The 23,888-nt window shown below is 60.7% G+C and overlaps 1 protein-coding gene across 2 annotated transcripts; it reads left to right on the top strand.

The window, feature by feature from the left end:
- Positions 1-287: 287 nt before the first annotated feature.
- Positions 288-23,558, top strand: SYNM (synemin). Of its 2 annotated transcripts, XM_062204940.1 has the most exons (5): positions 288-1,188; positions 7,097-7,221; positions 16,293-16,363; positions 17,622-19,972; positions 20,840-23,558. In XM_062204940.1, the coding sequence occupies exons 1-5, from the start codon at positions 379-381 to the stop codon at positions 21,077-21,079; spliced, it is 3,597 nt and encodes a 1,198-aa protein (XP_062060924.1). In that variant the 5' UTR covers positions 288-378; the 3' UTR covers positions 21,080-23,558. The 2 variants fall into 2 exon arrangements, with proteins under 2 accessions (XP_062060924.1, XP_062060923.1); XM_062204939.1 differs by having other exon boundaries at positions 17,622-23,558.
- Positions 23,559-23,888: the final 330 nt, after the last annotated feature.

A 23,888-nucleotide genomic window follows, 5' to 3' on the forward strand; every position in this document is an offset into this window, starting at 1 on the left:
ACTCCCCAGGTCCCCGACAGGCTGCTCCGCGGCCCAGCAGCTGTCACCAGCAGGTGTCACCGCAGCCGCGGGGACAGCGGTGCGCCTCATGGGGGCCGCCCAGGCTCCACTCCACCGGGTCCCCCGACAGGCTGCTCCGCGGCGCCGCGCTCGGGCCGGCAGGGGGCGCCCTGCGGCCGCGGCGACCGCGCCGGGCCGCGCTCTGATTGGCTGCAGGCCGTGGGCCGCGCCCTGTAAGTGCAGCGGCCGGGAGGCTCCCACCGCAGTCTGCGGGCCTCCGAGGCGGCGGCGGCGGCGGCGGGGCCGGAGAGGCGGCGGGGGCACGACCAGGGCCGGAGGAGCGCGGCGGGCCGGGGGGAGCCGCACACGCCCAGCACGATGTTGTCCTGGCGGCTGCACACGGGCGCCGAGAAGGCCGAGCTGCAGGAACTCAACGCGCGCCTCTACGACTACGTGTGCCGGGTGCGGGAGCTGGAGCGCGAGAACCTGCTCCTGGAGGAGGAGCTGCGGCGCCGGAACGCGCGAGAGGCCGCGTGGGCCGAGGGGCAGGCCCGCTTCGCCGAGGAGGCGCACGGCCTGCGGCAGCGGCTGGACGAGCTGAGCTGGACCACGGCGCTGGCCGAGGGCGAGTGCGAGGCGCTGCGGCGGGAGCTGCGGGAGCTGCAGCAGCTGGGCGGAGAGGAGCGCGCCGCCCGCGGCCGCCTGGACGCCGAGCTGGGCGCGCAGCGGCGCGAGCTGCAGGAGGCGCTGGGCGCGCGGGCGGCCCTCGAGGCGCTGCTGGGCCGGCTGCAGGCCGAGCGCGACGGGCTCCACGCGGCCCACGATCGCGACGTGCGGGAGCTGCGCTCGCGCGCCGCCAGCCTCACCCTGCACTACCGCGCCCGCGCCGCCGGCCCCGCCGCGCCCCCGCCGCGCCTGCGGGAGCTGCACGACAGCTTCGCGCTGCTGGCGGCCGAGTCGTGGCAGGAGACCGCGCAGCTGTGCGAGGCCGAGGTGCGCGAACTGGAGGAGGTGCTGCGGCGCGGCCTGGAGAGCCGGCGCGAGGCCGAGGAGGAGGCGCGGCTGTGCGCGCAGGAGGTGGAGGCCCTGGGGCGCCAAGCGCTGGAGCTGGAGCAGCTGCGCGCGCGGCTGGAGGACGAGCTGCTGCGGAGGCGCGAGGAGTACGGGCTGCGCACCGAGGAGCTCCAGGTCGGTGCGCCCGGGGGTCGGGGGCACAGCCCGGGCTCGGGCTGGCTGGGGCCGGGGCCCGCCCAGAGGATGCTCTGGCAGCGGCACCGGGGCGCTGGGAGCCGCTGTGCGCCGGAAGGAGTGGGCCCTCGTGGGTCCATCCAGGGGCAGGCCCCGGCCTGTCCTCTTGGTAGGTGACAGCGTGGCTGGTGCATCGAGCCCCCGTACCTCGGAAACCCACTAGACCTGAGCCTAAAAGTGAACCGACAGCCCTCTCCCCGCCACCTCCCCAGATGACAGCTCCTCCGACCCCGCCCAGCCACCGTGTGCCCGCGGCAAGGCCTTTCCCCGCGCGCTTGGAAATTGGTTTCCAAAACGGTTTGTGCTTGCCCGGGTTGAGTTCCCAGCTGTGGCTCCCGCGGTGGGGTGGGGGCTGCCTTGTGTGTTCCTGGGGAGGGGCAGCAGCCCTGGCGGAGCTGAGTGCTTCATCAGAGGCGTTTTGCTCCCAAGCGCAAGCCAGGGGCCGGGTCCCCTGCGGTGTGAGGGTTGTGGGAAATCAGGCTCCTGAGCGAACACGATGTTATTACAAGTGCGGGCTGATGTACACAGTTACTATTTCAGAGGAGCTCGGCTCTGCCACCTGGGCCTGATTTATGGTCTGTACACTCAGTCCAGTCCTGGCCTTTGGCCCTGGCCGGCCAGAACTGGGAGTCATCCCAGCTCGTGCTAGCAGATGGTGGTTAGAAATAACGTCCACACAATCTGTGCAGCTGTGGGTGGAAGAGGCGAGACAGAGCGATTCTTGTGCTTTTTGCAACAGTCGTGGGTTGGGTGTGGAATGGGGGTGGGTGGTGGTCGATGGCAGACAGCCTCAAGGGACCAGCAGGTGTCAGGTGGTCAATTCCCAACCCCTGCCCCGTGAACGGGCCTCAGAATTCAGAGAGCTGGAGATCCAGGGGGAAACCAGACGCCCGAGGTGCCGGGCTGTCTGGGATATCGTCTTGCTGGTGGAAGGTTTTGTTTGGCTTCTGCCTCTTCGTTGTCCACACTGAGTGCAGGTGGAGTGAGGGTGGGGCGGGGCCACGGCAGGCGGTGATTTCCAGAGGCTCCACGGGGCCCTGAGCTCCCTGCTGAGCCAGTGAAAAGCTGTCTTAAGGCAACCTTCCAGGGAGCTTCTCACCAATGGGTGTTGTGACTCCAAAACACAGTCTCCCAAACACGCTGCCCAGAGCACCCCTCCCTGCCCCCTGCCCCAGGGCTGTGCCGCGCCAGCCAGCGCGGGTGCCGCTGCTCTGGGCGCCCTTCACTGTTGCTGCGTGGCGGAAGCTCGGCTCACTGGGCCCGCACCTTTCTGGGTGCAGCGCTCTTTTACCTGCAGAACCCGGGATCGTCACGGGGACCCCACAGCTGAGCTGGATGTGGGCAGCCTAACTGAAGGGCAGCTGGGGACTGCAAGGGCCGCTAGCACCCTGGGCAGCCCAGCCGGGAGGTGCCGGTGCTGAGCTCACACCTGGCCTCAGTGCCCCGCCCAGGGACCTCTGTCTCCCTGGCATTGGCTCCCGTGTCCTAAACTTGAAGAGCAAGAACAGTGCCGACAGGGACCGGTTTGTGGCTGTTCCTGCTCGCTCTCCTTGCCACATCCTGAGTCTTTCCCCTGTGGGGTCAGAGTAACGGCGTCTCAAACTGCATCCCCAAAGGCGCAACAGCCATCAGGAAAGCGGCGGGGGTTATGTTAAAGAGCAGGTGGTGGATCCAGCCCCCAGCCTTTAATTTCTCCAGATGGTATTGCAGCACACAGGGTAACTACTATTGCGTGAGAGATGTTCTGTTACCGTGATCGAAGTGCGTCCCGTGTGCCCTTCACACCTGCTCACTCTCAGGCCTCCCACTAGTCTTCAGAGGTGGGTGCTCATCTCAGCCCCGTGTCGCAGGAATGAAATCGAGGTTCCTGCCCCTCTAAAGGACTGCCCGAGGTGCCCCGCTAGCTGGCAATCCCAGGGTGCTCAGAGCCCCCCGACTTGTCAGTCGTTCCCGCATTGAATCTCCTCCGCCCGCTGTTTCCGTGTCCCTGTGCCTTGGGGCCCTGCTCTGTTGGGCAGGAGTGGGAGTTAGGTGCACTGGCAGGGTGGCCCCACCCTGCACCCAGTGTCCCCAGGCCTCTGCGCTCCTCCTGTAGCTTGGGAGAAAACCATTCACTTGGGCTCCACTTCTGGGAGAATGGGACCTCTCTGAGCGGGCTTTCTGTGACTCAGTTTCCCTATCTGTGATATGGGGAACATGAAAATGGCTCCCGGGGCTTGTCGAGTTCAAAAGTTCATTCATTCAACTCACAGCCATGGCGCTGTGTGTGCCCAGCTCCCTTCACAGTGGCTGAGGAGAGCAGTAGAAAACAAAACAGAAGGAGCTCCTTGACCTCGGAGATCTGGGGGAGGGCATGGCTGGGAGCCAGGGTGGCTGGGGACAGGGCATGGCTGGGAGCCAGGGTGGCTGGGGTGCAGTCTGCAAGGGGGTAGGGGCAGTGCCTGGACTCTTAGCTCCATGGGAAGCCACAGGGGCTCCTTAGCGGAGGGGGTTGGGACCTGACTCTGTCTCTCGATACCGGGAGCTGGGAGACCTTGTTAGGAGCCTGTTGTGATAGTCAAGGCGGGAGCTGCCGGAGGCCCGGACCCGGGGCTGAGAAGGGGACCCTGCAGGGCTTGCCGCTGGTGCAGAGATGGAGGGGGGATGACAGCTGGCTCCAGGGCTGGCGGCCCTAGCAGCGGGAGGGAGAGGGTGCTGCAGGGTGGGTGCGGGAGGGCCACTGTGGGTGGGAGCTTGCATGCCTGGTGTGAGATGGCCACCAGGGGTTAGGGCGCTGCTGGCCTGGAGCTGTAAGCACACGGTGGGCACCTGGGGCGTGCTTGCATGGGGTTGTCACAGTCTTCCAACCGCCTGGGGCTCTAACTGTCCGCATTCTAAGTGACAGGCCACTTGTAGGCTCTTTCTGCTCCGTCTTCGTGGCTGTCCCAACAAGGGGCGGCTCAGGTTTGGGGATAGAAGGTCAGGGCTGTGGCACGGACGGCAGCCCGCTTTCCCGGTGTGGAGCTCACTCACGGCCTCTAGTGATGCTGCAGGAGGGGGCGCCTTCCCCAGGCCACGGCAGCACCCAGGGAACCGCTTCTGGGGGATTGAGTTCACTTCCCGGCACTGGGCTGCAGAGCCCGGGCTTGGCCGCAGCTGGAAAACCTCTGGCAGAGCTGAGCCCTTGTCTGCAGCTTCTCTCGGCCAGCAGCACTGGCTGCTGTTTCTGGGGAAGCCACTGGAAGCCACTGGAAGCCACTGGAAGCCAGTCAGTCTTGCTTCCGGGAGCTGAACAACTTTCCTTTGACAGCTTAGGGAGAGTTGACTCACGTGGAAATGTGCTCAGAATGGTCCTTATCTCAGCCTAAACCCAGCTGGGTTTTCCTCTTCATATTTTCTGGGGTCTTATCTGTGTATCCTGGAAGGAGAGGCTCCCCTTGGCCGAGGCTGGGAAATCCTGTCCTGCCTAGGTTTGTGGCTGGAGAATTGAGTTCATTTGTTTTTTTCTAGGCAGTTTTTAAAAACCAGATTGATCGATTGAGTCGGTTTATTGATTTATTTGAAAGGCAGAGTGACAATGAAGTGGGGGGGGGGGGAGGGCGTGTGGAGGGAGAGAACAGGTTATCTTCTGATTCACTCCCCAAATAGCCATGACAACTGGGCCTGGGCCAGGCTGAGGGCAGGAGCCAGGAGCTCCATCCGGGTCTCCCACACGGGTGCAGGGCCTCGGGTACCTGGGCCGTCTTGTGCTGCTTTCTCAGGCGCATTAGCAGGGAGCTGGATCGGAAATGGCAGAGCCGGGGTCTGACCTGTCCCTTAGACGTGTGATGTGGGTGCTGCAAGCAGTGACTTACCCCACTGTGCCACACGCTGGCCCTCCAAGCAGGTCAACAATCCCGGGGTTGCTTTGTAAAGCGTAAGTTACTACAAATTCTCGAGTTCTAATGTCTAGATCTGATTTCCTGTATTAGAGAGCGTGCGCACGCGCGCGCACACACACACACACACACGGAGCATTTGGTATTGTAACCTTGTACTGAGTTTCTAGTCTCACTAAAACAGGGGAACATGGGGTTTTAACACTGAGACCTAGCCATATACACGTGAATATCATGGCTAAATCCAGTCACTGCCATTAAAACTGTCAGAAGTTCTGCTGTGTGGGTCTCTCTGTGCTTGCTTTGCCAGCCTTGGGGTCTCTGAACCCCGATGGGCCCTGGGGCCTTCGCCAGTGGCTCTCAAATGCACACCTGTGCTTTAAAAGCTGCTTGGGTTTTCTTCTTGTTCTTAGCACCTTTTGTGTTTGAAGGGAGCCTAACAGCCGTCCCCGGCTTAGGAACAGAGCTGTTACCGGGAGCAGAGTTGTCTGCATGCGGATCACGCATTTTTAAAGATGACCGACCCGTGAGAGCTCTGTACGGCCGTTCCCCGGCTTCACAGGTGCCGGGGTGTTTATCGTGCCCCCTGCCATCTCGCTCGATGCCTCTGGTGGCGGGATTCCAGCAGTGAAGACACTCCTGATCCCGTTTCTGTTACCTTGGGTGGATTCTAAAAAGATAAAGGTTTGTAAGCATAGGTCCGTCTAGCATACTCTGTTTGGAAATAATGCTACTTCAGAGCAGAAGGGAAGAATTCGTGGACTTATTTCCATGTTTCAGTGTGAATGTGGCTCATTGTTCCCCAGCGTGACCAGTGAATCGCTAGGGAGAAAATACAAAACTGCAAAAAACTAGTACAAATGCAGCCGTCGTGCTTATTCGTTAAAGGATATTGTCAAGTTCAAGAGAAACATTTTTGAGGACAGCAGTGTCATCTTGATCCTTGTGTTTTGAATCCAGTTCAGCGAGTGCGCGCTGTGTGGCTTGTGTCTGGGGGGCCAGGGCTGTGGGGAGGGTGGGGGGGTGTGGCAGCAGCAGTGTCTCCCAGCCAGGGAAGCGGAAGGCTGGACAGAGTAAGTGGCAGGTGCGAGTGGACGGCCAGAGGGTCTTGGAGTGTTGTGAGGAGGCGCGCGGGGGGCTGACCTCGGTGATATCAAGGTTGGCATCTGGGTCTGGATTTTATCTTTTGTTTCTTCCCGGATGATATAAAAGTAGCTCTTCTACTTTGAAACAAAGAACTGCACCAGCAGTTCACCTGCTTCTTCCTGGGAAAATCATGACTCCTAGTTCAGATCAGAGAGACTCGTGTTTGAAATACTGTGAAACCCCAGATTTCTGGTCTGTAGCAGCTTAGATGACGGGACGTCCTGGTCCCTAAGTAGACCTGCTGTCTAAACTGTGGGATAATTTGAATAACCTCATGAGAATTTTTTTTTAAGATTTATTTATTTGAAAGCCAGAGTTACACACACACACACAGAGAGAGAGAGAGAGAGAGGGAGAGGGAGAGAGAGATCTGCCATCCACTGATCCACTGGTTCACTCCCTGAATGGCTGCAACAGTCGGGCTGGGCCAGCTCAGGAGCCAGGAGCTTCTCTGGGCCTCCCAGGTGGGTGCAGGGGCCCAAGCGCTGGGCCATCCTCCGCTGCTTTGCCAGGCACATGAGCAGGGAGCTGGATCGGAGGTAGAGCAGCTGAGGCTGGAACTGGCGCACACATGGATGCCGGCGACCCAGGTGGCAGCTTTACCTGCTGTGCCGCAGTCCCGACCCCAGAATTCATTGCTGAGACCCTGAGCGGGGAAGCCAGCGTTCTGCAGACGTCCGCCATGTGCAGAGAGAAGAGATCCGCCATCCGAAGCCACCCTGGCAGCGACTGCGTGTTGAACAGGCCTGGTGGTTTTTGATTATTCTGTGTGCCCTCGACTGCTGGCGCCTTTGCTTGGACCCAGTAAAGCGACCTCTGACCTCGAGGCCCTTCTGTCTTTCTAGGGCGTGATTGCCGGCCTGGAGGATGAGAAGGCAGCCCTCACCTTGGCCATGGCTGACCGGCTGCGGGACCATCACGATCTCGTGCAGGTGAAGAACGGCCTCAGCCTGGAGGTGGCAGCTTACAGGTGAGGACCCGGGCCAGGTCTGCCCGACGGAGCCCCCGGAGTGGCCCCGCTGGAGTCCCTGTGTCTGCACGACAAGCAGAGAGCAGCCCTTGGCACGGCCAGGCCGGGGGTCCAGGGCCGCAGGGAGGAGGATGAGCTGGTGATGGGTGCAGTGGAGCCCTGCACAGCCCCCCTTGCCCGTGCATCCAGGGCGCCGTTGTGTCGGCTCCTTGGCTCCTCGGAGTCGGCTGCTGTGTTTACACGAGAGCAAGTCGGCTGCTGTGTTTACACGATGGCAGGAGCTAGGTGCTTCTCCTGGTCTCCCATGGGGTGCAGAGCCCAAGCACTTGGGCCATCCTCCACTGCACTCCCTGGCCACAGCAGAGAGCTGGCCTGGAAGAGGGGCAACCGGGACAGAATCCGGAGCCCCGACCGGGACTAGAACCCGGTGTGCCGGCGCCGCAAGGCAGAGGATTAGCCTAGTGAGCCGCGGCGCCGGCCCGCGACTTTGTTTATCGGGTGTTGACTTGAGTTCAATGGAAGCACCCAGGTGGGAAGGAGGCAGGGTGGAGGAGGTTTTCTGGCGTCCCTGGGGTGGCCTGCAGGCCGGCAGAGGGGCTCGCCTGGATTGCCTGACTCCGCGTGCCCCCAGGGGTCCTGGCGGCTTCCCACTCTGTGAGGGTTGCCACTGGGGGGCCCGGATCTTGGCAACTTATGGAGGGGGCGTTTTAGGGACCCAGCTTCCCCACCAGGAGGGACAGCGACACCAGCCACCGTGAGGAGCCCTGCCTGCCTGCCAGAGACGGCGCTGAGTCCTTGGTGGTCTCTGCTCCCTGGAAACCACTCACGGCTCTGACGGTTGTGAGAGGCCAGGGGCTCAGGGTTGCAGATGGCGGGGGGCAGAGCTGGCCGGGTGGGGCCCGGGCCTGTGCCTTCCGAAGCATGGAAGGCGGGAACGATGTCCATACCCGCTTTGTTCCCCGGCCCGTGGAGAGCACACCCTGATCACGCCGGCAGAGCCGGAGGCACAGAAGTGACAGCCAGGTGGATGGCAGGGGGAGGTGAGCCTGGAGAGGATAAGGAGGGGGTGTGGCCACACCCCTGGTGGGGGCCGGGCAGGGACGGAGCCCAGGCCAGGTTCAGCACTCTGGAGGCCGTCTCAGCCATCTCCTGGCCGTGGCGTTGCCTAGGCATCTCACTGTGACCTGGGCTGCTTCCATGCCCATTCAGGGTCGCAGTGCCATGGTAACTGTTGGGGGGACTTACCTCCCCGGGCCTTCCTCACCTCCAGGGGGCTGCTGGGGGGTGTGGTGAGGCCTGCCCTGGGGAACCGCAGCCCCTGGAGGAGCCTCTGCGGAACTGAGGGGTGGTCTCGGGGCGAAGCTGGCGGAAGCGTTTCTGGACCCCCTCTGAGAGCCACCCTGCAGCTGAGTCCTTCAGACAGGACTGGTGGTTGGGCTCAGAGAGAGGGGAGGGGGCCCCGGCCCGCCCGTCCTCCCCAGGCCCTGGCGGTCTCGGGGAGTGACCAGTCCCACAGGTAAATCGGTGGGGCCCGCACAGTTGGACTTGACCAAGATGGGGGAGGGGGAGAAATCCCTTGCTGGGGGTTTCTCAGTTGTGGGTGACAGAACCCCCTGTGCACTGGCTCGGGTCTGGACATGAAGGAGGTTCTCATGGGAGCGGGGGTCCAGGTGGCGGGGAGTGGCTGACTGTGTCCTGGCCCTGTTGCTGGCAGGGTGGCCCCCAGCAGCCCTAGGTACACGGCCTCCCAGGCCCGCACCCTTAGTCTTCCAGTGCTTTCCCAGGCTGTTAGCAGGGAGCTGGATCAGAAGTGGAGCAGCTGGAACGTCACCAGTGCCCATAGGGGATGCTGACACTGCAGGCAGAGGCTTAACCTGCTGTGCCACAGTGCCTGCCCCCAGAGGTTTCCATCATCCTGTTATTCCGTGTGTGGCTGGAGAAGTTGCTGGCACCTCGCCGGGCAGGTGGTATGGGAATGAGACCTTGGAGCACCAGCAGACAGCAGCCCTGGCGCTGTCCTTGGCTCCCATACTGCACGTGGCGGACGGCTGTAGCCGTAGGGCGCCTTGGGTTGCGGATAGCTGGAGGAGAGCAGGTGTGTCCCGCCCGAAGGTTTCCCCCATCTCTGTCACCAGGTGGTTGTGGGGGCTGCAGGTGCTCACCCACCTGTGTGTGAGTGTTTATCTGGGCAGCCAGGTGGTTGGCGCGGAGAGGCTCAAATCCAGGACCGGGTGTGGTTCTCAGCCTGGACCATACCTGTGCGAGCATCACCTGGAGAACCTGGAGAAGCATCGAGTCCTGGGCCCAGCCTAGGGTCTGATTAGATGTGTGTGGGGTTGGACCGGGTGTGGTTTTACACCTGCTGCAGGTCGCCAGGTGTGGCCTGGTGTAGCATCGCCTTCTGCTCAGACCTGACCCTCGGTCACCGTTGTCTCATTGGCACCTGCCATGCACTAGGAGCTTTGGAGACAGGGTTTCCAGTTTCTACAGCTTCGCCGAGGAGGAGAAACCCGCTCAAGGAGTTGTTACCTGAAAGCTCGCACAGGAAGTAGAGAGTCCGAGATCTGGCCCTGAGATTTCTTTTTTAGAGTGGACAGTGAGAGAGCAGAGAGAAAGGTCTTCCTTTTCCGTTGTTTCACTCCCCAATGGCCGCTGCGGCCAGCGCACCGCGCTGATCCAAAGCCAGGAGCCAGGTGCTTTTCCTGGTCTCCCATGCGGGTGCAGGGCCCAAGGACCTGGGCCATCCTCCACTGCACTCCCAGGCCACAGCAGAGAGCTGGACAGGAAGAGGAGCAACCGGGACAGAATCTGGCACCCCGACCTGGACTAGAACCTGGGGTGCTGGCGCCGCAGGTGGAGAGTTAGCCTATTGAGCCGCGGCGCCGGCTGGCCCTGAGATTTCTAACCTCAGGCTTCACCCTGTGCTCTCCGGACTGGAGTCAGACAGAGAGGTGCCAGTGATCCTGGGGTGCCGTGGGCAGAAGGTGGCGAAGACGCGGCTCTTGTCTTCATTTTTAGGGTGACTTTGTGCTGGGTATGGTGGGAGGCCAATGAGGATGCAGGGAGGGCTTCCTGGAAGAGGTGATGCTTGGGTCTTGCAGGAAGGGAAGCCGGTACCTGACTGTGTGGATTTCCTGTTAGAGGGAACAGCCTGGGTGAGGGGCCGAGGACTGAGCTAGTGTGACATTTGGGGCTATGCCAGGCATTTGTGTGTCCCTGGGCAGCTCCGTTTTAGGGGCTGTTACGGAAGGCTGCACACGATGGATGGGCAAGAGTCACACCCGGGAAGCCAGGGGTGCTTCGTGAGCTGGGGGCTGTGCCCTCGAGTGCTCGGCACACAGGGACAGCGCTGGGCTCAGCAGGGATGGTAGGGGTTCGGCCAGCACGTAGATAAGGCAGTGTGGACCTAACAGCACCCTACGAGGGAGCAAACAAGAAATGAGGCAAACTGTGCACAAGGTCCAGTTCCCAGGGATCAGAAGGGAGTCGTGAGAATCAGGGAAGGCTTTGGAGGGAGGTGAGGTGACTGACCCAGGTCTTGGGGGAGGGGCGGTTTGTACAGGTGCACAGGAGAGGAGGTGACAAAGAGGGCTGGGGAAGCAGGGGCGAGGACGGCTTAGGTGCACAGTCAGACGCACTGCTGAAACTGGACTGCAGGTTTAGACGGGACAGTGCAGATGGCCCGCTGCCAGCCTGCGGGCAGGCAAAGACCTTCAGAGACGGTGAAGGCCCTGGCGCAGGTGATTACGGGAGCCCTTCCAAGCCTGTGGTGTTCGAGTTGGGCTCTGCAGGTGGCGGGGGACGCGGGGAGACAAATCAGGAGGGCCTGCATGTGGCAAGTTGGGGTCAGAAACTGGGCAGAGGTCTGGGAGGGGGGCAGGGGCCCCAAAGGCCAGGGGTCTGAGCTGGGGCTTCAGGCCCAGGGCTGATGGTGGTGGCGGAAGGCAGTTCCAGGAGCAGGTGTGCAGAGGGGGTGTGGACTTGGGGCAGAGAGGCCTCAGGGGGCTCCTCTGGTTCCTGGGGTGCAGTGATGAGGATATGAAGCAGGCGGCAGCCCTGGCAGAGCCGGGTACGAGCTGGGAGGCCTGGGCTGCTTTCAGTGGCCGACACAGCCTGGACCAAGCGTTCTAGGTTCCAGGAGCACCGAGCCCTCTCTGCAGAGCAGGTGTTCGGGAAGGATTGGTGGGGAATCTGAAGACGGCAAAAACGATGGCAAAATCCAGACCCTGCAGGCCCCTAAGAGCCTCTCACTGCTGACGTGACCGCCCGGTCCAGGTGCGAAAGGCCAAGAACATGCCAAAGAGACACAGCCGGACAAGCAGTAGCTTCCCGCAGCAATACACTGCCATCAGCCATACGCTGTTAAGGCAAAAGTCCCTTTAGAAAGTTGCATAGAAAACAGCATCAAAAAACATTCTCTGTATCCCCAGGGGGGAGGGCGTGCAGGGTCCCGTGTCCTCGCTCTGAGCCCAGGATCGCGATTCGGTCTCGTCTCATTGAGTCGGCTGGGGAAGCAACACAGAAACTCCTGATGCTCATCCCAGTGTCCCTTGGTGTCAGCGGGGGCTTGGTTCCAGGACCCCCGAGGATATCAAAGGCTGCAGGTGCTCAGGTCCCCTCTGTGGTGCGGCCCGGTTCTCGCACAGATCCCACACAACTGCTATCGTACACTACATCAGCTCCAGGAGACGTGTGCACCTATGTGCTGTGTACACAGTTGGTGCCCTGAGTTGTTTAGGGGGTAGCGACAAGGAAAGAAGTCTGTACATGTTCAGTCTGGACTTTTCCACCCTAGGCCTAAGTACACCCACGTGAGCGCCGAGACAGGCGGCAGGCAGGCTCTGGCCCGCGGTGCTGGGAGAGCCTGAGGTCGTGATGCAACAGCAGGTAGCAGCGCCTGTGCCACACATGGCTTCCTTCCCTTGAGTTCAGGGTAGCGCCCGGCACTTGACAAATTCAAGTTTTGCTTTATGGAACTTTCTGGAATTTTTCCTCCTGAATATATTTTTTAAAAAAATATAATTATTTACTTGAAAGGCAGAGTTACAGAGAAAGATAGAGACAGAGATAGGGAGATCTTCCATCCACTGGTTCACTCCTCAAATGGCCACAACAGCCATTCGGCTGGGCTGGGCCGAAGACAGGAGCCAGGAGCTTCGTCCAGGTCTCCCATGGGATGGTGGAGGCCTCAGGACTTGGGCCATCTTCTGCTGCTTTCCCAGGTGCGTTAGCAGGGACCTGGGTTGGAATTGGAGCTGCCCATATGGGATGCTGACGTCCTAGATAGATAGCAACTTAATCCACAATGCCAGCCCCACTGTTCTCGTATATTTTTGATGTGTGTAGACTCTGGGGAGGATGGACTGGCTATAATTTCATTCTCCTGATGATATCTCTTGCTGCTCCATGGTTTTTTAGGTCACCTGTCCCTTTCATGTCACCTGTCCCTTTCGTGAGTGAGTTCAAAGGAAAACAGTTCTCAGGGGTTTCTTGGGGTTTTAGAGAATTACCTTTTTTTCAGTTAAATCTTATTTTTTAAGACTCATAAAAGTGTGTTAGCCCTGAGACCTACTTTGTTACTAGGTTCATAAGATCATGTCATGCTGAGAATACATCATCGAGAGGCTGCGTTAATTCATCTGGGTGTCAGCCAAATAAAAGCGATGTTCCGTTGGCCCTGAGATGGAGGCGACTCAGAATCCCTGCCCCGGTGGAGGAGGGGCTGGCGATGGGGACCGGGTGATAACTGACAGGTCCTGAGCACTTAGGCTGTGGCAGCCGTGGCTTTGTTGTCACCACAAGCCTGGGAGTTCTCCCCATTTCAGAAGCGGGGAGACTGGGTCACAGCCCCGGGTCCCAGAACCAGTGGCAGGAGCGGGATTTGAACCCGTGCACCTGCTCTGTGCCCCCTCCACCTCTGTTGACTCTCTGATGTGTCCGTCTCCAGGGCTGACCTAGGAACAGCTTGGCACCGTGGCCTCCCTGCCTCCTCACTAAAGAAAGCTCCTCGTGGGAACAGGAAGGGCGGCTGTGGCCCTCGCCCCACCCTTCCATTCAGCTCTCTTTCCAGTGAGCTGAGACACAGTGCCATGGCCAGGGTGACCCAGGCAGTGCCTCCTCCCTCTGTGGGAGCCCGGCCTCCCTCGTGCACAGGGAGGAGGCTGAAGCGGCTCTGAGGCTCCCGCTTCCAGCTGCAAGGGTCTGGTCTGCGGCCTCTGCTTTGTTCCCCAGCTCTGCACCTGCTTTTGGTGAGGAGGCACCAACAGGCTCTGCCCAGGCGTTGCTTCTGGAAACCTCCTCTGCCTGCCCCTCCTCCCTCACTCCCGTTCCCATTTCCGGTGCGTGTGCACACGGCCGCGTGGTGCCTGCGGAGCTGAACGGCAGCCATATGCCCTGCGGTTCCTATGGCATCACCTACCCCAGGCACAGAGCCCTGCGGCCGGCCTGGTCAGGATGCCGGGTGGCCTGCTAGGGCCTGGAGCCTGGCCAGAGGCCACATCCCAGCTCCCTTGCGTGCTGGGGATTTGCATTGGCCCATCACCAGGTCAGGCCTGGGCTCTCCCAGTGCAGTGGCCTGTTTTCCTGCAGGCAGAGCGTGAGAGAGCCAGGAGCTGGGCTGACGTCTCTCTGTCTCCAGGGCCTGGAGGCAGCTTTCAGCCACAGCTTAGAACAGCCAGGTTTGATGGGAGCGGCAGAGAACATTCTGCCCGTTGGTTGAAGTTGTGGGAACATTTTCCTTAAAGACATTTCTGGAGCAGCCTTGGAGGAATCCTCCCTGGCCACCCTCTCTGCCTTCACCTCGTCACTTGCAGACTGGCGGACCTGCCACCAAGGTGTGAGTCTGGTGGCCGTTGCTCCACTGTATGTTCAGGTCCCACGGTGGGCTCTTGGGCACAGAAGGTGGCATGTGCTTGCTGGCACCCAGCCACCGAGCAGGGACTGGAGGAGGAGCCCCTCCCTCCCCAGTAGGGCATCGTACTCTCAGTGGTGGTCCATGTGGAGTGCACCTGCCGGAGTCTGCGGGAGACGCCGCCGGCTCGGACCTCGCAGTGGGGCCGGTGGCTTTGCCGGGAGGGCTGCGGGCTCTGGCCGTCTGTGTTCGCCTTTCTCTCTCCTCCTGGTGAGCCTGTGCCCATGGCCAGGACCCTGTCTCTGCACACCGTGTAGTTGCGGTGGTGTGAAGACACGGGCGCGGGCCCTGCACTCTAGGTGGCAAGGACCCTGCAAGTCCCTGTGCGTGGGGCCTGGCGTCAGCAGGGTCAGGAGAGGCCTGCGAGTGGGTGGCCTCGGGGCTGTGGCTCTGGCCCGGTGTGGGGTCATCGGCGCTGTGGCTCTGGCCCAGCATGGGGTCTCGTGCCTTTCTTCAGGTCCTTGCACCTGCCCAGGGTCCTGAACTCGGTGACACGTTCACTGAGGCCTGTGCTTCCTGAGGGAGGGACAGAATGGTGTCGCTGGGAGGCGTGTGGCGGACGCAGCCCCTCACCCCGCCCACAGAGCTGGCACTGAAGCCTCCTGACCGCACAGCCCAGGCAGAAGGCCCTGGCCGAGGCTGCTACTGAGCCGGCTACAGGAGCGGTGGACCGGGACGGGGCCACCTCTTCGGCCGCTGTCGTCCTGGGGCGCAGACCCCTGGGGCCTGGCTCTGATTACATGGACATCAGAGTTTTCTAGGCCGTGGACGCCATCTGTGTTGCTGGAACCTAAAGTGCTTGGTCATGAGGGCGTGGACGATGGGCCGGTGTCCTGTTTCCTGGCTCTGGCCCCGGAGGGAGGGCTGGGCTCTGGCCTCAGGGCCCTGGGCTTCCCATGGGGCCACATGTATGTGTGAGTGTGTGTGTGTGTGTGTGTGAGCCAGTGCCTTTGCGGCAGGCCCACTCGTGTGCACCTCCAAGACTCCCTGTGGCCACCTTGACTTTCTCATCTAGCCCTCCCGGGGACGATGCATGACTCAGAGGGACATTGGTTGGCTGAGCCGCCAGGTCCCTGCTGGGACCTGGGCTCCCTCCTCTGACCCCCAGTGCAGCGCTCAGCAGCGCCCTCCGCATTGCCAAGTGGGCTGGGGCTCCCGTCCACCATCCTCGGCCATCACCAGGGACTGGGGCTGGTGACGTCACACGTGGCCCGTGCAGCTGGAGTCGTGTCCGGGGCTGCCTGCAGCCTTGGGGGCCTCCAGGAGGGAGCGGCTGGTGGGCATTTGGGGCTGACCCCCGCCCTCAGTGCTGACAGGAATAGCCGTTTCATGAAGATTCTAGAATTCTAGAATTTTGAAGTTAGACAGAGCCAAAGAAATCACCTGGTCAGGCGCTTTCCACTCTTCGTTAAAGGAGACAAGAGGACGTCCCTGAGGAAGGAGTGGGGCCTGGGGGTGGGGCGGGAAGAGGGGTCTACAACTCTGCTTCCCGTCTTCTGTCTCTGCTGCTCTTTCATCTCCAAGGTGTCCCTGTGGAGCCCCGTCTGAGGCCCACAGGTGCAGGCTGGCTGCTTAGTGTCAGCCCTCGCTCTGCTCCTGGTCAGCCTTCCGCAGGCTGCCTCCCACCTGTGACTCCACGGAGAGCCCTGGGGGCTGTAACTGTCCCGGGGCCCCCTCGCCCAGGTGACATGCTGGGCACGGGCCCCTCCCTACCACCCGACCTCCCCTCCTGGCCCCTCTCTCCAGTGCCGTCTCGCACCTACTCCCCCTTGCCCTGGCTTGGAAGGCTTTGCAGAAGGGTGTGGCCCTGCAGGACTGGGAGAGCCCTGGCCTGCCTGTGCTGTGCACTCAGCAGCCATCAGTTAAATGTCTCAATGGCAGGCGCCGTGTGGGTGCCAGGGACATGGCAGTGAGCAGAGCAGACTGGCCCTGGTGTATGGGTGCTGGCGGGTGGGCTCGCCACCCCACACCATAGCCGCTGGCTGGACGCCACTCCAGGGCCCAGCCCCCTGCTGGCCCAGCCCCGCTCCAGCTGAGAGTTGAGCCACGTGGCACTTGGATCTTGTGGTCGCTGGCCTGATGCCACGTGATCCATCTTGCAAGAGGCACTGCCCGTGCTTCTGTTTCCTAATGGGTCGTCTTTTAAATTGATTTTTTACAGGGCCTTGTTGGAAGGGGAAAGTAATCCCGAGATCCTGGTCTGGACCGAGCACGTGGAGAGCACGCTGCCAGGTAAAAGCAAGCGAAGGCTCCCCTTAAAGTGCTCGTCATGGCAGACGGCAAAGCAGCGCGTCTCGGGGGAGCAGGCTGTGGAGCGGGGTTATCAGATAACAGGAGTCTGTCTCTCCTTCGGCTGCCAATGTTCAGTGTGACGAGATCCCTGTTAGGAGGCAGCGGGTGGGGAAGCTGAACCAACAGGGTTTATTCGTGCACCAGATTTCAAGGCTTACTGAGTCACCTCATTCTTTTAAGATGTATTTCTTTATTTGAAAGGCAGAGCTAGAGACAGAAACAGAGGGAGAGATCTTCCATCCATGGCTTCTCTTCCCACATGACTGCAACAGTTGGGGCTGGGCCAGGCTGGAGCCCAGGGGCCAGGGGCAGCGGTCTCTGCTCTCCTAGGTGCACCAGCAGGGAGCCGGACTGGAATTAGGGCAGCCAGGACTCGAACTGGCGCTCCTGTGGGATGCTGGCGTCACAGGGGCAGCTTAACCTGCTGTACTACAGCACTGGGCCCTGGCCACCTTTTTCTTTGAATCAAGTTTTTCACTCTTTTTTTTTTGATAGGCAAAGAAACAGATACACAGAGAGTGGGCAGAGAGAGAGAGGGAGAGAAAGGGAGAGAGAGAAAGAGAGAGGGAGAGAGACCTCTGATCTAGTGGCTCACTCCTCAAGTCCCCACAACTGGGACTGGGCTGGGGTGAAAGCCAGGAGTGCAACCCAGGTCTCCCATGTGGATGGCAGGATCCCAAGTCCTGGAGCCATCACTGCGGCCTCCCAGGGTCTGCCTTTGCAGGAAGCTGGCACCAGAGCTGGGACCTGAACCCGGGTTCTCCAGCGTGGGCCTCAGGCCAACCGCCCACCTCTGGCCCCAGCCCCACTGCTGCCGGTGCCGAGAGCAAGGCCCAGGGGGTAGCACTTTCCCCGAGCAGGGCCAGACTGCCCCAGGTGGCCTCCAAGATGCAAGGTTGTGAAATTTCAGCACCACACCGAGCACCCCGGCCCTGGGGTCTCGTGAGCCATGCTTAGGACCACGTCCCGGTATTTCTGCTCAGACGATGAGCGCTGTACGATCTGTAACCCGAGGAAGCTGCTGGCCTTTGTGGTGCTGCATTGCGCCGTCACAGCCTTGGGGACCCGCCTTGAGCACTGGCGGCGGTGACCCGCCCGTGTTGACGCCACACCTCCGTTATGACGGGATGGGGCTGTGGCGATGGGACGAGGGCAGTTCTGTGGCCATCCTAACCCACCGTGTGTTCCCTTCCCACAGAGCTCAGGAGTGCCTCCTACCGCTTCAGTGACTCCATGGTGCGGAGGGAAAACCAACGGAACCTGTTTGCCAGGCAGAAGGCGGCTCTGGCCTCCACCCAGGAGGGATGGCCAGGGCCAAAGACGGCCTCGCTTAGCAGAAGCACCGCGGGGAGAGGTGTCGCGGGCTCCGGGTACTCATCTGTGACCACCACCCGGCAGGAGTACACGTACGGAAAGGCCATCGACAGTCCAAACGGCTTCCGGCCTTTCTCTCCGGCCCAGGGTCTCCTCAGGCACTCCGAGGCCCGGGGGAAGACCTTCCCCGACAGGCCGAAGCCTGAAGGCGCCAGCGATGCCTCCGCTTATTTGGCCAAAGGCACTCATGAATCGCACTGGGAACGCCACGCCGCCGCCGTGACAGGTGCATCTGATGGTGCTCGGCCCGACGAGAGGACCGTCACCCTGGGAAAGAAAATAGAAGTGAAGACCACGAGGGAGCAGGGGAGGAGAGAGAAAATGTTTGATTCTAAAGAGAAGGCCTCGGAGGAGAGGAACTTAAGGTGGGAAGAGCTGACCAAGTTAGATAAGGAGGCTCGGCAGAGAGAGAGCCAGCAAAGGCTGGAGCAGGCCAGAGGGAAGGAGCCCCCGAGGGGGGAGAGCGTGCATGTGCGAGAGGTCCCCATCAGCCTCCAGGTGTCCCAGGATGGCAGGCTGCCCGGGGGGCGGGGTGCCGGTGACAGCGCAGATGGAGAGCTGGGAACAGGAGAGACGAGGTTCCGGCTGGGCACCAGCGACGCCAGCAGCTCTCCGCAGGGCGAGTCCACGACAGAGACCATAGCCGAAAACATCGTCACCAGCATCCTCAAGCAGTTCACACAGGCTCCCGACGGAGACGCCCCTGCGCATCCTTTTCCTGACACCAAGGTCACCTACGTGGGCAGGAAAGAGCTGCCCGGCGATGGGAAGACCAAGACAGAAATCGTGGTGGAGTCGAAGCTCACGGAAGCCGTCGACGTTTCCGATGAAGCCGGCCTGGACTCGCTTCTGGGCCAGGGCGCGTTGGAAGTGGGTCTGAAGGGAAAGTCGGCCGAACGGATGATCAGCGACATCATTGACCTAGGGCTCAAGGGCAGGGAGGGGCGAGCCAAGGTCGTCAACGTGGAGATCATCGAGGAGCCCATGAGCTACGTGGGGGCGGAGAGGGAGGAGGAGCTGCCCACCCCCTTCCAAGTGGAGGAGGTCGACGACGTGGCTCCCAGCTCCAGGGGGCTTGTGGAGGAAGAGGAAGGCGAGGCGGACGGCGAGGTCACGTTCTCGGCCAAGCAGCGCCAAGGGGCCGGGCGGCCCACCAAGAACAGCACTCACGTGGAAGAGGTGACGGAGGCAGGCGACTCGGAGGGGGAGCAGAGCTATTTTGTGTCCACTCCGGACGAGCACCCCGGGGGCCAGGAGAGAGAAGAGGGCTCGGTGTACGGGCAGATCCACATCGAGGAGGAGTCCAGCATCAGGTACTCGTGGCAAGACGAGATCGTGCCAGGCACGTGGAGGAGGAGGAAGAGGGACGACGCGGACGGAGAGAAGCTCGTGCAGGCCGTGGACGTCCCCGCAGCTGCCTTGGAGGGCGACGTGGCCTCCGTGCACTGGAAAGAGCAAGCCAGTGGCGAATTTCACGTTGAACCCACGGTCATCAAGAAGGAAATCAAGATCCCGCAAGAATTCCGCAGCTCCATTAAGGGCATCTTGTCCAAGGAGCCCCGAGAGCAGATGGTGGAGGTGATCGGGCAGCTGGAAGAGACCCTGCCCGCGCGCATGAGGGAGGAGCTGTCGGCCCTGACCAGGGAGGCCCAGGGGGAGCCGGGCAGCGTCTCGGTGGATGTCCGGAAGGTGCAGGCCTCGGGCGGCGGTTCCGTGACCTTGCTCGCAGAGGTCAACCTCTCCCAGACCGTGGACGCCGATCAGCTGGACCTGGAGGAGCTGAGCAGAGACGATGATGCCGGGGAGATCGAGAAAGCTGTGGAGTCGGTGGTGCGAGAGAGCTTGGCCAGGCGCCGCAGCCCAGGGCCGGGCAGCCCGGACAGGGACGTTGGGGACAATGGGGCAGAAGCCCCGGCTGCCGGCTTGCGCTTCAAGCGCTGGGCCACCAGGGAACTGTACAGCCCCTCAGGGGACGGGGCAGACGCCGGGCTGCCCCTGCTGGCTTCCCAGGGCCCCGTGTCGGCCACTGTGGAAGTCAGCAGCCCCACGGGCTTGGCCCAGTCTCCCGTGCTGGAGGACGTGAGCCGGTCTGCGCAGCACGTGCAGCTGGGCACCAGCCACGTCTGGAGGACTGAGCAGGTGTCCCGCGTAGGACCCGCTGCTGGCGAAGGGGAGGTAAGTGCGGGAGGCAACCTGAGTCAGGTGGCCGGCTCGGCGGGAGCCCGCCAGTCGGTGAGGCACTTCACCTTGGGTCCCCAGCAGAGCCAAATGTCCCAAGAAGTCATCTTCCATGGTCCTGGCCCAGCTTGGCAGGAGGCCCTGGGCACAGCAGAGCCGGGCCCGGCAGAGCCTCCCGCCGACGCGGACAGATCTGGGCAGCAGTTTCGTGCTGAGAAGGAAGTGGTGGTGCGGGGTTCCACCTCTGGGGCCGGGAAAGGGGGTGGAGGGCCTGTGGGTCCCCAGACGTCTGTAAGGCATGTTCAGTTAGGCCCTACCCGAGGGCCCCGTGAGCACATTGAATTCACAGTCCCCTTCTCTGAGCAGGGGGAGCTGAGTGTCCCAGGAGACTCCGGCCACCCCCGAGACGAGGGCCCAGGGGACAGCGTGGCCATCAGGCATGTCCGTGTGGGGGCCCAGGCCACTGAGCACACAGTTTTCCATGGCTGGGCGCCTGGGCCCGTCGTGGAACACAGTGGCTCAGAGGGCTCGGGCCCCAGCGAGGGCTCGGCAGACGCCACCCAGGCCACACGGAGTTACACCGTGGGTAGAAAAGTCCTCGTGGCTGAAGAGAGCACCTTGCACAGGGCTGTGGATGGCCCGGGGGACGCAGCAGGGGCAGAAGTGAGCGCAGGCCTCAGCAGGTCCTTCAAACACATCCAGCTGGGGCCTGCGGAGGCTAGCGCCCCAGGACAGCTGCTCGTCCATGCACCCGTGACCGGGGCCTTTGCCCTTGCTGGCTCAGCAGGTGCCTCTGAGCCGGGCCAGGCAGCGGGCAGCACGCTGCTGGCACTGGGGCCCAAAGAAGCTTCCTTTACCTTTCAGATGGCTGTGAGCCGTGTAGAGGCCGACACAGACGCTCACAGCGTGGCGGCCCGCGGCGCCCGGAGTGATGCTGGCTCGGCCAGGGCTCCCCGAGAGGAGGCCGAGGAGCGGGCCGGGTTCGATAAGACGGTGCAGCTGCAGAGGATGGTGGACCAGAGGTCGGTGGTGTCAGACGAAAAGAAAGTCGCCCTCCTTTATCTCGACAAAGAGGAGGAGGAGAGCGACGGACACTGGTTCTGATGGGCAGAAGTGTTGCGTGTGAGTGGCACCTGGCGAGGGGCGGCGCCATGCGGAGGCCGCTGCTTACTCTAAGGCCGGGGTGGGGGTCCCAGGGCCTCCCCCATCTTCCTTTCTTTGCAGAGCACTGCGGACTAGGGCAGTGTACTTGGGAGTCATCTGGCAAAGCTTCACATCGATCCAGGCCATACGAGGCGCTGGAATTATGTTAACGAGCTGGGAATTTACAAAGCACTTTTTACCTTTGTAGTCTTAAAAAGCTCCCTTTCCCGGAGTCTCCCCAAGGAGCCTCCTCTCCATGCGTGGAGACGCTGTCTGCTGTTTGGCTGGTTGCAGACACAGGTTGCATCTGTTTGAAACTCTAATCAGTCATCTGTAGGCAAATGCCTAAACGTTAACCCGGTTACAGTGACATTTTTAAGAGTAACTTTTGCTTGCATGTGCTAATATAAATAATATACTAACATTTTTAAGGGAAAAATACATTTTTCCCTTTCCAAAGTCTTTTCAAACAAGAAATCATAAGAAATACGCAAACTGCTCATGTTTAAAAAATTATGTGAAATGATTTCATCTTTAGCCAAAAGTGACTGGTCTTAGAGTTAAATTCATTTTGTGACTTAAATGAATTGCCTTCCATGGTAAGAATACAGTGCCTTATTTATGGTATGGAGAGACCAGCTGTCGTCAGCTGCAGTGTTTCAGACCATACGTGCTATGTTTGCACAGGTGCCCCTGCGCTATACCCTTGGGCAGGGGACAGGAGCACTGGGACTCGCTGGGGTCCCGTTTGTGTGTTTGTGTGTGTGTGTGGTACTAGGTCGTTAGGCAGTGCCCAGTTTGTTATGATCCGAGGTCTGGATTAGCCAGCTCCTACCAGGGCATAAACTTGAGCTGCTCTGCACCTTAGTCCCTGGCTCCAAACATTGTCTTTCACTGGTGGGAGGTAGACCCAGAAGACAGGTTGCTGACACTGAGACCACAGCTTAGACCAGCAAGGTGGTCAGTCCAGGGAAATCGGGAATGCAAGGTGTCTGTGGCTCCCTGGACCCTTCGCAGCCCACAGCCACGAGGGGCGTCTTTCTGAGTTCAAACAGTGAAACAGGACCAGCAGCCGCCAACTAACCCACGTGGAAGATGTTTGCACTTTCAGTAGAAATCATTGCAGTTGGGGGGTTTTGCCCAGGGAAACACATGCTACATGAAATAGAATAAAATGCTTTGGGGAAGGAACGGGTGCCGCTGCTGTAGCCCAGTGCTGGGCACCCAGGTCGGGCCCCGGAGGAGGGTGATGGTGGCCCCCCATGGAACACGGAACATGGACCTGCAGTTGTACGCCACCCAGTTTAAGAGATGAAGACGAGCGTGTGCGGTTGGGTTTGTTTTATTTTGCACATCCGTATTGTTTTCAGTTTCCATCTTTTAAAAGCGTAGCTTCACAAGTAGTAGCCGTAGCGGCCTCTCACATAGCGTCATGGAAGACTGCAGCGTGCTGAGCCGTCACCCACGAGTGGTGATGGCAGGGGCAGGTGCGGCCCCTGGAGACTTCCCTCTCAGCTTCCCGTGTGGCCCTGGGACCCCCAAGGCACACACGTCTCCTGGGGTCCGGCTCACGCCTCAGCAGCTAGGTGAGGGGACAGTGCCTTTTCTTAATTGAGAAGTGGAGGAGAAATGGGCACAGCTTTCTAGATGACTGATAGAAAACGCCGGGAAGCAGGGCGCAGAGCGAAGGTGGGTTTGACGGCCAGCATGAACCTTGGTGTCCGCCTGCCACACGCGCCGGGCTGGTGTGCAGTCTCACCCTTTCCAACACCGCAGGGCTGTGCTGCCTTTGGCCTGGCTGCGACTCGTCGTGCTGTTTGTGTGATTTCTGGATGAGGACGTGGCCAAGCCGGCCGCCTCCTGTTGGATGCAAGGCAGACTGACCATGAGGAGCCTGTTAGGAGTCCGGCGCACTGAGCTGGATGCCGCTGCCCTGGCCCATGAGCTTGTAAACAGATGCCGATGGGCACAGGTCATTAACACCGTGACCCACTTCTACTTACGCTGGGAGATAAAGGTCCTGGGTCCTAATTTCCACCGCAAGTTGGATTGCACCTTTCAGGAAGTGCTCTGCTCAGCCCGGGGGTCCTGAGCTATCACAGGTTCCCAAGTCCCTGGGTCACCCAGGGTACCCTGGGCATGGTGGCAGGTGACAGTGGTCCCTCCAGAGGCAGGGGAAGTGAACGTTGTGGCTGGACAGGGTGGGGACACAGCCAGTCTTTTCCTACCCACGGTTGTTTAGACAAAGCAGTGTTCATCGAATGTTTTTCAACTCCCTGCTGGTTGGTTGTTATTGTTTGTTTGAGATGTATATTTAGAATGGAATCATCTAAGAAGCTGATTTTGCTAACCTGCTGTTCCTTAAAAGAGAAATGTCACAAGAAGGTGTAAAAATAAAAATCTGAGGGAAAAAAACAACCCTGCATTGTTCCTAAGAGAATGAATGTTTTCCGACAGACTTTGGTGCGCTTTCTCCTTTAAACTCTAATTAAAGCACGCGTGTGACTGCATGGTGTTGTGTGTTGCTGTGCATGTTTTTATGGTGGCACAGAATGCCTGGGAGGACATCTGTGGAGAACTCCAGCTCTAATTCCTCGCCGCGTCAGGACTCCGTCATCAGTGCCGGGGCACGAGAAACCAGAAAGCAGGGCGCACGGAGCAGACACCGAAGGACTTGTGTTGCTGTGTGTACTGACAGCTGGTGGCAAACACGCCACCACCGCTGCCTGCACGGACGAGAGGATTTCCCAGGACCTGAGACTCTCGGGGC

The sequence above is a fragment of the Lepus europaeus genome, chromosome 11, assembly GCF_033115175.1.
Source record: "Lepus europaeus isolate LE1 chromosome 11, mLepTim1.pri, whole genome shotgun sequence".
In the NCBI taxonomy this organism is placed as follows: Eukaryota; Metazoa; Chordata; class Mammalia; order Lagomorpha; family Leporidae; genus Lepus; species Lepus europaeus.